The sequence below is a fragment of the Cyprinodon variegatus genome, unplaced genomic scaffold (genome assembly GCF_000732505.1).
Source record: "Cyprinodon variegatus isolate N-32 unplaced genomic scaffold, C_variegatus-1.0 Scaffold648, whole genome shotgun sequence".
Lineage (NCBI taxonomy): Eukaryota > Metazoa > Chordata > Actinopteri > Cyprinodontiformes > Cyprinodontidae > Cyprinodon > Cyprinodon variegatus.
The window spans coordinates 76,282-89,551 of NW_015151101.1; the positions used below are offsets into that span (position 1 = coordinate 76,282).

Below are 13,270 nucleotides of genomic sequence, written 5' to 3' on the forward strand. Positions count from 1 at the left end.
ATTTAATCCAGGTATGTTCTGTTTATCGTATTTAATCCAGGTATGTTCTGTTTTTGGTGTTTAATCCAGGTATGTTCTGTTTTTGGTATTTAATCCAGGTATGTTCTCTTTATGGTAATTAATCCAGGTATGAGATTAATTGCACATTGATATGAATCATGTTAAACTAGCGATATCCTGCTGAATCAATTAGATAAATACACTTGAATTCATCTTCACAAACTATTCCCTCCTTTTTCCGACAGCATCTAAATGCATCACGGATGCAGCAGCCAGCAGCAGGCTCCTCCCACTTCCAATATGGCAGCCATGGGAAGTAGACAAGCGTCGCCACGAATTTAGGAGTTTTTTCGCATAGAATGAGAGCTGTAGGAGGCTGTCACCTAGAGTTCCGTGTTGTGGGAGCAATAGTATTTCCCGGCGCCAATGTCCCGTTGGAGGAGCACTTTTAAAGTTTTCAAAAAGACAATGTTTGTCAGTGGGCTAAGCTAGCAAGCAACGGTTAGCAAGTAAATGAACCTGTGTCTTCTGAATAATTAGCAGAAACCATTCGCCCTGCATTCATCCTTCTAGGTGAGCATTTATTTCTTTAAAAAGGCGTACAAACTGCAATGCATTGAGGTCTTCTAAAGGTTGGGTTTAACTCATAAATAGTTGATCAGAGAAATGAACCCAGAGGACCTGCAAATTAGTGTTAAAATATGTATAAGCTATTGTTACGTTAATAGTTTTGTATTAATTGTTGTCCAACCTGTTAATGTTGTAGTTTATTGGAGCTTATCTGACCGTCCGTCTCCTAAATGTGCTTCCTTTTCCTGTCCAGCAGCTCCCTTCACCATGGCCATCACTCAGTTCCGCCTGTTCAAGATCTGCACATGTTTAGCCAGCTTACTCTCCTTTTTCAAAAGGTTGATATGCAGGTAAGCAGCAGTGACACTTTACCAGTTTGTGATTGTTTTTTGTTTTTCTCAAACCATATTTTCATTACAAATAAAACCCACAGAATGTGAGTCAGCAGTCTCTAAATGCTTTTGTTCAGCTTGGGACTGGTTGTTTCTGCTCTTTCTTATTAAAATGCCATGGTTCTGTCAATCAATTTTAATATGTTATATTCATGACTAGGGCTGTGAATAATGATTATTTTGCAAATCGATTAACCTGTCGATTACTTTTTTGATTAATCATTTAATAATTTGATAGCCAAATGTCCTTTAAAGAAGACTTTTTGCTAAATTAAACCAGTGGAAACTAAAACTTTTCCACTCAAGGAGTTGTGGAAAGAGCAGATTGACAGAGGAAAAAGATTTTTTTCTTAAATGCAAACAGTTTACTTTTAACACTGCTTACTGCTCTAAGTGGGTCGTTCTGTCAGCTAAAGGCATGTTTTAGAGTCTCTACACTCCACAGTTAATCGATTACTAAATTAGTTGACGATTATTTCAAAATCCATTTATCAGGACTAACCTGATTAATTGTTTCAGCCCTATTCATGACTTTAATTGGACTATGTGACCTTAACATTAAGGCATTCCATGAACCCTCTTTCGTTAAGATTAGTATAGTGACTCAATACTCTGGAATTTTAAAATCCTACTGAAATTTTCCTTAAATCAATTTTAAATACATCTTGGGAGATTAAAAAAATTTTATGGAGCTCATCCTCTCTCTTAACTCTCTGCATTTAACCCATCCCCTTGGGGAGCAGTGGGCTGCTATTGTGCGCCACCCGGGGAGGAATGTGGGGTTATGGGTCTTTACTCAGAGATCCATGGTGGCAGTCTGTGTAATTGGGGCTCGAACTCAGACCCTCAGGATTCCAAGCTCTATGCCCTAACCACTACGCTGCCACTCACCGTAAATTCTCACAACAGCCCTTAAAAAATGTGACTTGTGTACATGTATTGATATAGGATAGGACTTTATTGATCTATATAGCTATACTAAAATACCTTAACAAGATGTATAACGGTCCTTCACTCAGACACAAACAAAAAAAACAACACATGGAGTAGTATACAAACATCCATGGGGTAAAGCAGCAAAGTAACATTTTAAAAGACACACGACTGAAATCCTTATTGATTGATGTAATAACAGAGGGATATAGTGTTAGCAACATTAGCGGTTTGCCAGTTTCATTTAGCATCATTTCCTGGTCTCTTAGGCTACGTTCACACTGCAGGCCTTGATGCTCAATTCCGATTTTTTTTTTTTTGCGTTGCTGTTCACATTTCAAAATATATGCGACTGGTTTGTGATCTCCTGTGTGAACTGCGTTCATACAACCTAAGTGTCCCGTATGCGCAGTAAAGGGTGCAATGACGTGTTTACGGAAGTAAACATGGATGGTAGTGCTGGAGAACATTTAGCGATCTTTCCCAAAATTAAAAACTCAATCTTTCCAAGATGGTTAAACATAAATACTGCTCTCCGCATTATCGTCCACCATTGTTGTTGTTCTTGCTGCTTCTGCGTAACAAGATGCAGAAGAGTGACCATTGTCAGGTATTAATGGCGTTCAGGTCAGATGAATGCGACCTGGCCGTTCAGACACAGGTCACATTTGAAAAGATCAGAGTCGTATCGGATTCAGGACCACAGAGCCAAGTTGCCTGGGTCGCATTGGAAAAAATCGGATCTGTGTTGTTCAGACTGCCATGAAAAGATCAGATCCAGGTCACATGTGGGCAAAAAAAATCGGATTTGGGTCACTTCAGGCTACAGTGTGAACGTAGCCTTACTCAATAAGTAAAAATTTAAACAAGCAGCAACACTTAATCGACTGCCTTCAATTGAGTCCCTGTCCTTTACTATAAGAATGATCTATTTTTCTAAGCTGCGGCTTGATGTCGTCTTTGCTTGGTATCGTGCTAAATGATTGAAATATTGGGGTGTGAAATGTGCAGCACAGCTTAACTTAATCCATTGCTTCATGGTACTGGAGTCCATAGATGCAGGAAAAACGAAAACTTGAACTTGTTTAATTTGGCAACCAGCAATAGAGCAGTAATTATGTAAATAAAAGAGGAGGATCAATATTGATTTTTAGGTTGATTTGAAACTTGTAATTATATTACAAATGCAATAAATTGCTCAGCTCTAGATTAAATAATAATGTGCTGAAGAACCATGTTCTTTTGGATCATGTGAAAGAGCTGTTAGACTGAAAGGATTTGAGTGTTTGCACACTTTTATTGCTATAAGAAGTTTTAAATGTCTGTGTTGCTTAACTTACAGGTACATTTATTTTTGTTTTTTTTCTGTTATAGACATTTTATCTATATGATGATCAATCCATAACCAATGTAATACGTCTACTGACCTTTCCGTTTAATATATTGTGTGGCAGACACATTTTAAATGAGATTCTCTGTAAACATGGTTTACTTGTTCTGCTTGTTCTGCTCCATCAGTCATGAGAAGAGATCATCTGGTTGCAGGAAAGAATGTGTGGAATAGATCAGATTTCATGTTAGGAAAACCAAATTCTGTTTATTAGCATTTAACCGAGAACTATAGAGTTATGATCACGTGAGAAATTCCCAACATTACTAGATGAATTCATTCAGTTTTTCTGACCTTCTGCAGCAGCTGCTGCTCAGACAACAAGCATTTGCTGTGTGAAATAAACAGGAAAGTTAATCAATACAGCAAACTATTAAATTTGTGGGTTAAACTTGCAGCCAGAATGTGTTGATTTAGCATGATGTGTTAAGGCAAAGTCGTGCATCATCATGATGTGGAAAAAAAATACTTCAAGGGTTTTAAAGAATAGAAATCCATAAAGTGAGCTGTGCATTTAACCTTATCCAACTTTAAGCTAGGTTTATACACGCCGTATGGAAAAGAAGGTTTGAGCGCCAGCTGTGACGCAATCGTGTTGTCCAAACCCACAAGTTCCTGTGGCGCAAGGTCCTGCAGCTCTGAATTTTTGTAACTTGGCGTGGACCACACACACAAGCCTCATTCAAGCTGGGGAGATTCAAAGGAGCCCTTGGCGAACAAGTTCTTCTGTACCAACATCAAATGGACTAGTCGTTTCAAAATGTAGTGAAAGGTGCAGTAGGAGGTCTTGGAAAAAACAGTTCCAGCAAGCTATATTTTTGAACATATACAACCATGCCTCTCCCTTCGAACCCCTCGAAACCGTGCCTTCAAAACACATGGATGTGCACGCTGTCTGCAGCGCGTCTGGAGCAGCGCTGATGATGCAGATCACTATGATCATTCCTCTGCAACAGTTTAACACCTAAGTTAACTTAAAATACGGAAATCCGCCGTGAAAACATGTTTTTTTTATTATCATGGTGCCTGCAGTTTGGATTACGTACATGAAAAACGCCTTCCAGCCGTCGCAGCAAACAGGGCAACCGGGCTATAGGCTGCTGCTGAATGGGATTCCTAGTGACAACGCACCGCCGGTGTATGAGGGTCTGAGCGGCTCCGACAGAAATGTTTGAAGGCAGGATGGTAATCTGGATGAACTGACTGCACTGACGATGTTTTCAGGTGGACTTTTTCACTTCAAAATGGATTCAAACTTCTTTTTACCTGCTGATCACAGCAAATATAGCTGCCATTGTTCCAGGCAAAGAAAGGATAGGGTAGCTCAGCCCAACACAGATCAGACCCACTTTTTGACCGTGCAGCCAGAGCAGCAAAGATGCTTCAGCCGCGCGTCCGAAATAAACTTGTACAAGCATCAAAAAAGAATCAGCATGCGTGTTTTTGCTGCTCCTGCTGCTTGCGGCGTGAACATAGCATAACTGCATCAGAGGAGGGTTTCTGGACATGTCGACTTGACTCCAAATATAAATTCGCTCCATAGTTCCAGCTATAGTATTTAATTGGAAAGAATTTTGAAAAAGAAATGTGATTCTTCTTAAATGACTGATGTACTTATGCTGCTTTAATGTGGTATGGTAAAAATTATTCTTTTCGCTTTAAGTGGAAATCACTGTCGCATTCAAGGTTTTTTAAATTTTGTATTCAATATTTTACCTGCTGGAAAATGTTGATATTTAAAGCAGAACTTCAATTATTTCATCAAGTCCTGTTTTCTAGAACCATCTTTGTGTGTAAAGTAAACCTGTTTTTACTGAATAATCCGACTCTGTGACACAGGAGTGGGAGGGGCCGCAAGCTCAGCGGGGATCAAATAACTCTCCCGACAACTGTTGATTTTTCATCATCTTTACCAAAACAGGCGAGTAACTTCATCCCTCACATGTCCTTAAAGCATTAAGGTAGAATTTAAAAATTGTGTGGGACTAAAAATCCTTGTTTTTCTTGGTTTACACAGCCAGAAATCGAAGAATGGAGCTCCTGGGATGAAGAGGCTCCTACGAGTATTAAGATCGAAGGCGGGAATGGAAATGTGTCTCCTCCTCCGGATGATGCAGATGAAGAGCCTGATTACTTCAAAGACATGGCTCCTACCATCAGGAAGACGCAGAAGGTTGGACTTTGTGTTTAAATAATTCCTCATTTCTCACATTCTGTTTTAACATGAATACTTCCTGACATTAGAGAATAATCAGAACCTTTTTAGGGTAGCCTCAATCTCTGACTGCTCTCACAATTATTATCTTCCCTCTCTCCCCTAATTATCATTTAGCAATAACATCAAGAACTGATCAGTTTTTAGTTTTGAGCTTTTTCTCCTTTTTACTTTCGCAACATTTTAGATCGTGCTGAAAAAGAGGGAGCCCCTGAACTACCTGGTACCAGATGGATCAGCAGGATTCTCCAGCAGACTGGCTGCCTCTCAGGATATGATGACCTTCAGTCCGCCCTCTGTAAGATTCACTTATGCTTGTCTTGAAACATTATGGAGGTTTTGGTCTGAGCTGTGAGCAGAATGTTTTGTGAAGTAGTAAAAAGAATCCTGCATCTAATCTTCAATTTGTACATAAAGTGTATGAAGTGGTGACTCCTTGAGATGGAACAAGACAAAATGTAGATTTTTCTTCACAATGCTGCAGATATTCATAACACGCAATGAGCGAGGAGGTTTTAACCAAGCGGGCCAGATTAATAACCATAGGTATGTCATTGAACTTGTCACAGGCTGAACTGGGAGAAATGGAAAACTGGCAGGAGAACTCTAATGCCTGGGAGGACGAGTCTGAAGCTGCCTGGGAGGCAGAGGAGGTGCTCAGGTAAATGTGGGCGGAGACATCTTTGTTCACAGCAAAAGAGCAAGAGTAAAACTCACTGCCGTGGTTGGAAGTTTGCATCCTCTAATTATGAAAATGTCATTTTTTATTTTGGCCTTTTGATGAATAATTTAAGCTGTTTATTTTCTAGGGAAATACAATGAATTACAATAAAATTTAATAAGGAGAAAATGATAAACAAGCTTAAATGAATCCTGGATTTCTTAATGTAAACCAACTTTATTCCTTCTGAATACAGTTTTTATTTAAGCTTATAGTATTTTAATCATCAAGAAGAGAATAAATTCAGATATTTAGCTAAAAATAGAGTCAATAATGCATGTTAGAGTACACAGTCATAAAAGACAGCATTCTTCAGACTGTAATTATTATTCAAAATAAAGTGAAATCAGGTTTGTTTTAACATGTCAAGTAATGATGATGCTTGGAATAACCATTTTAATCTTCTTTTCTTGCTTCTTTTCTACCAGGCAGCAAAAGATGGCTGAGAGAGAGAAGCGCTTCATGGAGCAGCAGAAGAAGAAAATGGAGAAGGAGGCTCAGAGGATGCTGAAGAAGGAGCAAAAGATTGCAGTCAAGCTCTCGTAACATTTTAGAAAAGCTCAGTTTTGAGCCAAAGGGATTGGAAGTTTGGGCATAGACTTCAGATCTATCATTAAACTGTCTTTAAAGTCTTTCCCACAGGATTATCTTCAGTCACTCTCTACTTTATCTGTTTACAAACTGCTCCGTTTCAGTTTCTACCAGCAGCCATTTCAGTTTGTTGTGCAGCTGCACCATAAAACACATCATCAGCCTGGAGAGCTGAGATTAAAATTAAAACACGGCTAGAGATAAAAATTCAATTCATTCCATTTATAAATGGAAAATAAATCTGCAGAAATGAGTGTAATTTATAACTTGCATCACTGGAAATCAGTGACATTCTTTGGTTTGCTAATTATTGTGTTTTTATATTTATCTCTGTAGCAGTCTGTACAATAATTTTTCCAAAATTTGTGGCTTGATTTGTTTTTGTTTTTCTCACCCTGTGCTATAAAGCCATTTCTGTATTGAAAATCTTTGCTCAAACTAAAACTGGAGCTTTTGACCTTGATATTAGTAAATATTGCTAGAATAATGAAGTCAAACTATGATTGGTGGCTGTGGGTTCCTATGGCAACCTCCTGGCTGCTGGCTTACCGTCATTGCCAGACATTTATTTCCTATAGAAGACAGATGGTGATCGGTGGATTTCTGTTTTCTGGTCTTAGGAAATCTTGCTTTTTCCTTGTTCTAGTTAATAAACAAACTCTTTTATAAAATGCAGAGCACATATGCAATAAAGATCAATTTCCTCACTGAAAGATAGCATTTAGAACTGCAGATTTAATGTGTTCCTGTTGTAAAGAATCCCAGATCATTACCTGAAAATTATTTCTGTTATTAAAACCTAACCATGTGAACAATTTGAAATATGAATGCATGATCTTGTACTTAAGCATTTTAGAAGCTTCATTAAATTAAAAGTCCAAGGAAGCATTTTTATTTTTTATTTGCAATGTTACAAAAGCTTTGCAGATTTCAGGTTTTGCTGCCTATTATTTTTCAGGTGATTAAGGGGAAAAAAATCAAAAATATCTGGATGTTTTTTTAACCTAAACAATTGGGTGATGGTGGATAGTTTTAACAATTAACATGTGACACATTTATTTAAAAAAAAAAAAAAAACTTTTTTTTTTTTTTTTTTTTTGGTGAATGGGTTTTCCTCAAATATAACTTTAAGCCTTTTTTATTTTATTTTTCTTTATTTTGCATACTTTCCCCAGAAATGAATCATGGACATCTTTTATTTTTTAACTGTATTTATGTTCAATGGAAGTTGGTTGAGCATAAACAAAGACTGTCTCTGGAAAAATGATTTGACAGACTGTAAATCTGGTGTACAAGTCATTTTTTTTTAAAATAAAGATATTGATTCAAATGTTTGTTTTTTCTGATGACCTAAACTATTATCAGGAGGTGAAATTTCTTGCATCCTCAAACTAAATTCTGATTCGCTGTGTAGGTTCATGCTTTCACTAGTTGTTCACACCAAATGCATTCAAACTTTAAAAAAACAACTCATTAGGTACACCATTATGTACGAAACCTAAACAGCCATACTTGCACGCAATAGTTATTTGATAATAAAGCAACCAAACCAAATCACGTTAATAAACTTTTAATTGATCATTTTGATAGTGGCCTGTAACTAATGAAAACCCCATCTTCAGTTTCAGAGTCATATACAGTAAATTAGAATATATAAAAAAAGATGCTGCCTTTTTTTTTTTTCAAATTAAATATGGCTTCTAAAAATAAACCTATACTGTTAAATTTCTATATTTTTTTATTTGGGGTTTGTTTTTTGGTTTGAATTAATACAGTTCTCTCAAATGTCTTATCTCTATTAGCTGTATGTTGGAAACATAATATAATTTAAAAAGTTGTAGTCTGTTATGAATCTATATAATATTAAGGATTGACTGAAGTTACTGAGTTAAACTTTTAGATAAGATAATCTATTGAATGGGTGTATAAGACCAATAAAAGTGTTTTACATACAGAAACAGGCTGCTGAAAAATGTTAGTATACTGCACAGTGTATTTCTTCAGTTCTTAGTATGATCTTGTATTTATCTTTTTTAGCTTGAATTACTGAATTAAACCACTGAATAAATCAGCCTGAGGTTTTTGTTTACTGGCAAATCAAACACTGTGATGTCAATGATATTAAAATGGTAGTTTTAGGAAGTGTGGTCCAGTGCCAAGTCCTTCTGGAACAGGAAATCAGCATCCACATAAAGGTTGTCAGGAAAAGGAGGGATGAACTTCTCCATTCCTGATGGGCAGCTGTGCTCACTAAGGACCAACTTTAGGAATGACAGCTCCTTAATTTATTCCCGACTAGAAATTTCACCCTGAACCTCAAGCCACTGTGCAAAAAGAAGCCTTGAAGAGCAGTTCAACTACTTTTCGCCTCATCCAATGAAATAAATGGTTTAGGTACATGTGGACACAAGGAATGCCCACCTGCTAAATACCCAATATGCCTCGTGTCTCCTGAACCTCAAAATCCAGTAGCAGTCCAGGGCATGTCATTACTTTTCAGGATGTGGTCCTCCATGCGGGATAGTGGTAATTATCAGCTATATTGATTAGCTGTAAATGGAAATCCTTATATTTCGCAGAAGTAAAAGCTAGTGCTGAAACAATTACTCGGAATAATCATGATTAATTGATTATTGAAATTATTGTCAACTAATTTAGTAACCGATTAATCATTAACTGGAAAATACTCTAAAACATGCCTTTAGCTGACAAAGCGACCCACTTAAAAATTGTAAAAAATAATATACATACATTTTGCATTTAAGATTTAAAAAAATTGAATGTTTTTGTCTGTCACTACGCTCTATCCAGAACTCTTCAAGTTGAAAAGTATTAATTTCGCCTGGTTTGATTTTGCCAAAACTCTTTTTTAAGGAACATTTTGCTTTCTGATTATTAATCGCTTAATCAAAAAAGTAAACAACAGATTAATCGATTGTCAAAATAAACATGTTGCAGCCCTACCTTTAAAAAATCGAGCTTAGATAAACAACCTGAAGAAATTAGAAACATTCTTTCTGAAATGGACCAATGTCAGCTGGACAGTGGTGCAGTTAATAGCACTGTTGCCTTTGCAGCAAGAAGGTTCTGGATTCTATTCCTGGCCCGGGGTCTTTCTGCATGGAGTTTCTATGTTCTCCCCCTGCATGTGTGGGCTCTCTCATGGTATTCCAGCTTTCTCCCACGGTCAAAAAACTGGACTGTTAGGTCTTTTGTTTCTAGGTTTGTGCACTTGGTTGTGTGACAGATCTGTCCAGGTGTACCCTGCCATTTGCTCATAGACTGCTCAAGATAGGCATCGGCCCCACAGTGACAGGAGAAGATGGATGGATGGAAGAACCAATGTCTCTTTTATGTAGACCATTTTACTTCTGCAATCTAAAGTTCATCACTTCTGACAAAGCCTGAAGAGTTAATATATATCACCTGAATATGTGCGCACTTTTGTTGCTCTTTTATAATACATGTATGTATGTATATATATATACCGGTATATATATGGAGGATTTTATTCAGTTGTGGGGTTTTAACAACATTTTATGTACTGTGTCAGATTATTGAGAGCAACATTTTAACAATCCCCTCATTTGCCGATTTTAACTGACACTTGTTTTACATCAAATATTTATAAGTTTGAATGTCAAAAGTCTTCTTCTTCTTCTTCTTCTTCTTCTTCTTCTTCTTCTTCTTCTTCTTCTTCTTCTTCTTCTTCTTCTTCTTCTTCTTCATGGCGGTTGGCAAGCAACTTGTTGATGCCCATTACCGCCATCGACTGGAATGGAGTGTGGATCGGGACACTATATATAAATTCTCCTACACAAAAAAATTAAAATAAATTAGAAAAATTAAGTTAAGAAATCTGATATTCGTTCTATTAATTTCGTTTTAAGAATAGGTTTTTTTTTTCTGAATACAATTGTTAATTCCCGGCGTGAATATGACGTATTTCCGCATTTCACCGGAACTTCACGGATGTTGAAAACACGCTCTACCTTCTTCTGAGCTCTTTGGTAAAACTGAATGTTTTGGTGCTAAATTATTCGGGTTACTGTTATTTTACTTCTTATCTCTCTGAGTCAAGGTCTATTAAATACTAATGTGCGTTTACTTTATTGTTTTAGAGCCCTAAAAGGTCGTCAGATTCTCCCTCTTTTGATGCAGTTACGCCGCCGAATCTCGCGAGAAGTGGAATCTCTAAGTGAGTAAAGCTCACGATTCAGTTAAGCTAGGCATAAAGTTTTTCTTTTTTAGTACTTTACTACTATGAAGTGAATGGAGAGTTGCATACTCTTGATAATGATGTCTCCGCTAGTCTACTTTTCCTACACACTGCTTGTTGGTTATTTTAGAGCTTTTAGGATTTAACTAACGTGTCCTGTTTTCTTTTGTCCTTCCAGGACAAACACAATGAATAAAGAGTCCAGGCTGAAAGCATCAATAAACCAGAAGTTGACAGAGACGGGAGAAAGAGATAGGTTTGTAGGGTTGAATTTTTGCACAAGTGGTCTAGGTGATCTTTCTGTAATGAGTTTCAGCTCTCGCTCAATTGATACTATTCTGCACATAAAATGGACATACGGTAATTCGGGAGTGAAGTCAAGGGTGTAACTTTGTAATACTTTTAAGGATGGAGGCTGATGGAGCTAGAGTTACTCCACCCCAATGCTTTCATTAGGTTTTTGTATTTTCCAAAAATGAGCTTAGACATATATTTATTGGACATTTCCCTATTGTTGAGAACACAAGAGAACCATAATACACGGATATGTATATTAATAGATGTTAGAGATGCCTTTAGTGCATTGCATACATTAATGTATGCAAAAAATAATGAATAGCAGCCGATTCCGATGCCAAAATGAATCCATATATCATGCATCTCTAGAAGTACAATTTCAATTCCATCCACCCATCAAGAAAAATATGGATATGTTGCATTTTAAATATAGCATAGTATATTTTTCTTGTAAACATGGAGATATATTTTATTGGATATCCCAGTAAATCTGTCTCACCTTTAAATGCAGCTCTCCCTACTCCTCTCTGTGCTCTGTTTAAAAAGATTTATAAACCTCTTTACTAATATAATGATGCAAGAAACAACATTTCAAGATATGTAAAAGCTTTGCAGTCTGATTCTGTCTGTACAATAAGAAAACATGTTCATTTTAACCTGTAACTGGGAGTCATGGTCCTCTGAGAAGCCAAGTTTTTTAACTAGTAAAGAAGAACAAACTGTTTTCTCAAGCTTCTTGCATTATAATACTAACTTGTATAAATTTACATTCTATTGCCAATTTTAGCTGAAAAAGCTCTGTATGTTTAACAAACAGATTTTTCGGCGGCATCTCTTAATTTTTTTAACCAACCCGTCTCCTAACTTTTACTTAAACGTCGCAGTAGCTGCCGGTTAATACTCACTGAGTGCTGCCGTAGCTACTTTGTATGTCAGTGAAATCTGACCGCAGATCAGATGTCTTAAAGCGACAGATGTGATGATGTTACACTGAGAGGCGGGACACAGGAGCAGCGGGAGAGAGGAAAAAGGAAAAACGCCTTCTCAAAACGCTCTTAACACAGATAGCTGCACCCAACTCTGTTACCTCTGGCTAAAGCAAATGAGCGGAAAGGAGAAAAAAAGATGTTATACAACCGAGCTGACTATTTTTTTTTTTTTCTTTTTTCTGGCTTATGAGAGAAGTGGGCTTTATGCTGTCCTGCAAGGCTTTAAACCTGGGTTTGAATGGAGACAAAGCCATGCTCAAGCACATATCAAGGTGCCCATTCTGAGACTGGATCCATATTTATTTTTAATTATGTTCGTGGTGGAGAATCCTGTTTCAAAGGCCTCTAAAGCATGCTTTCAGTAGACAGAGCAACCCAGTTAGAGCAGTAATTATACCAAAATTGTAAGGAAAAAAAAATAATAATAATAAAATCTTCTATCAATAAGCTCTATCCAAAACTTTGCAAGTTGAAAAGTTTTAGTTCCCTTGGTTTAAATCTGTATAAAATTTTTATAAAGGCACCTTTTCTTATGCAATTATTAATCGAAATAAAAATAAATAAAATTAACCGATTGATTATCAAAATAATGGTTAGTTGCAGCCTTTTACATGACCCAACATTAGTTGCTTAAATTATGTTGAGGTGAAAAAAAAAGCTCCAGAATGACTGCGGGAAGACTTGATCGTTTTTTTTGACGGTTTTCCTCCAGAATTAGTTTCTTCCAGAACTGCAACCTGTCCTCGTTGCTCTGAAGTAAACGACAGTCAGCGCTCACAGATCTGGAAGGCTGAAACCTGACCTCAACCAGAGACATCAGAACTGTGCATAGAAATATCTGAAGGAAGATTCTCCAACTCACAAATGGATTACTAAGATGAAAGTGGCTATCAATGGACCAGATGGATATCTTAAAGGAATAGTACACCCAAAACATGATTAGCCTTCATTTT

At 36.9% G+C, this 13,270-nt stretch overlaps 2 protein-coding genes across 3 annotated transcripts in view; both read left to right on the plus strand.

Annotated features, from left to right (window-relative positions):
• Positions 1–288: 288 nt before the first annotated feature.
• ebag9 (estrogen receptor binding site associated, antigen, 9) lies at positions 289–7,796 on the plus strand. Of its 2 annotated transcripts, none has more exons than XM_015393554.1 (7): positions 289–573; positions 824–920; positions 5,125–5,206; positions 5,303–5,458; positions 5,688–5,798; positions 6,070–6,161; positions 6,650–7,796. In XM_015393554.1, the coding sequence occupies exons 2-7, from the start codon at positions 838–840 to the stop codon at positions 6,765–6,767; spliced, it is 642 nt and encodes a 213-aa protein (XP_015249040.1). In that variant the 5' UTR covers positions 289–573; positions 824–837; the 3' UTR covers positions 6,768–7,796. The 2 variants fall into 2 exon arrangements, with proteins under 2 accessions (XP_015249040.1, XP_015249039.1); XM_015393553.1 differs by having other exon boundaries at positions 827–920.
• Positions 7,797–10,751: 2,955 nt separating this feature from the next.
• The window catches only part of LOC107096760 (transcription and mRNA export factor ENY2-2), a 9,117-nt gene continuing 6,598 nt past the window's right edge, over positions 10,752–13,270 (plus strand). The window contains exons 1-3 of the mRNA XM_015393563.1: positions 10,752–10,822; positions 10,934–11,010; positions 11,210–11,287. Coding sequence (XP_015249049.1) covers positions 11,220–11,287 — 68 coding nt within the window. The 5' untranslated portion in view covers positions 10,752–10,822; positions 10,934–11,010; positions 11,210–11,219. The remainder of the gene's footprint in view (positions 10,823–10,933; positions 11,011–11,209; positions 11,288–13,270) is intronic.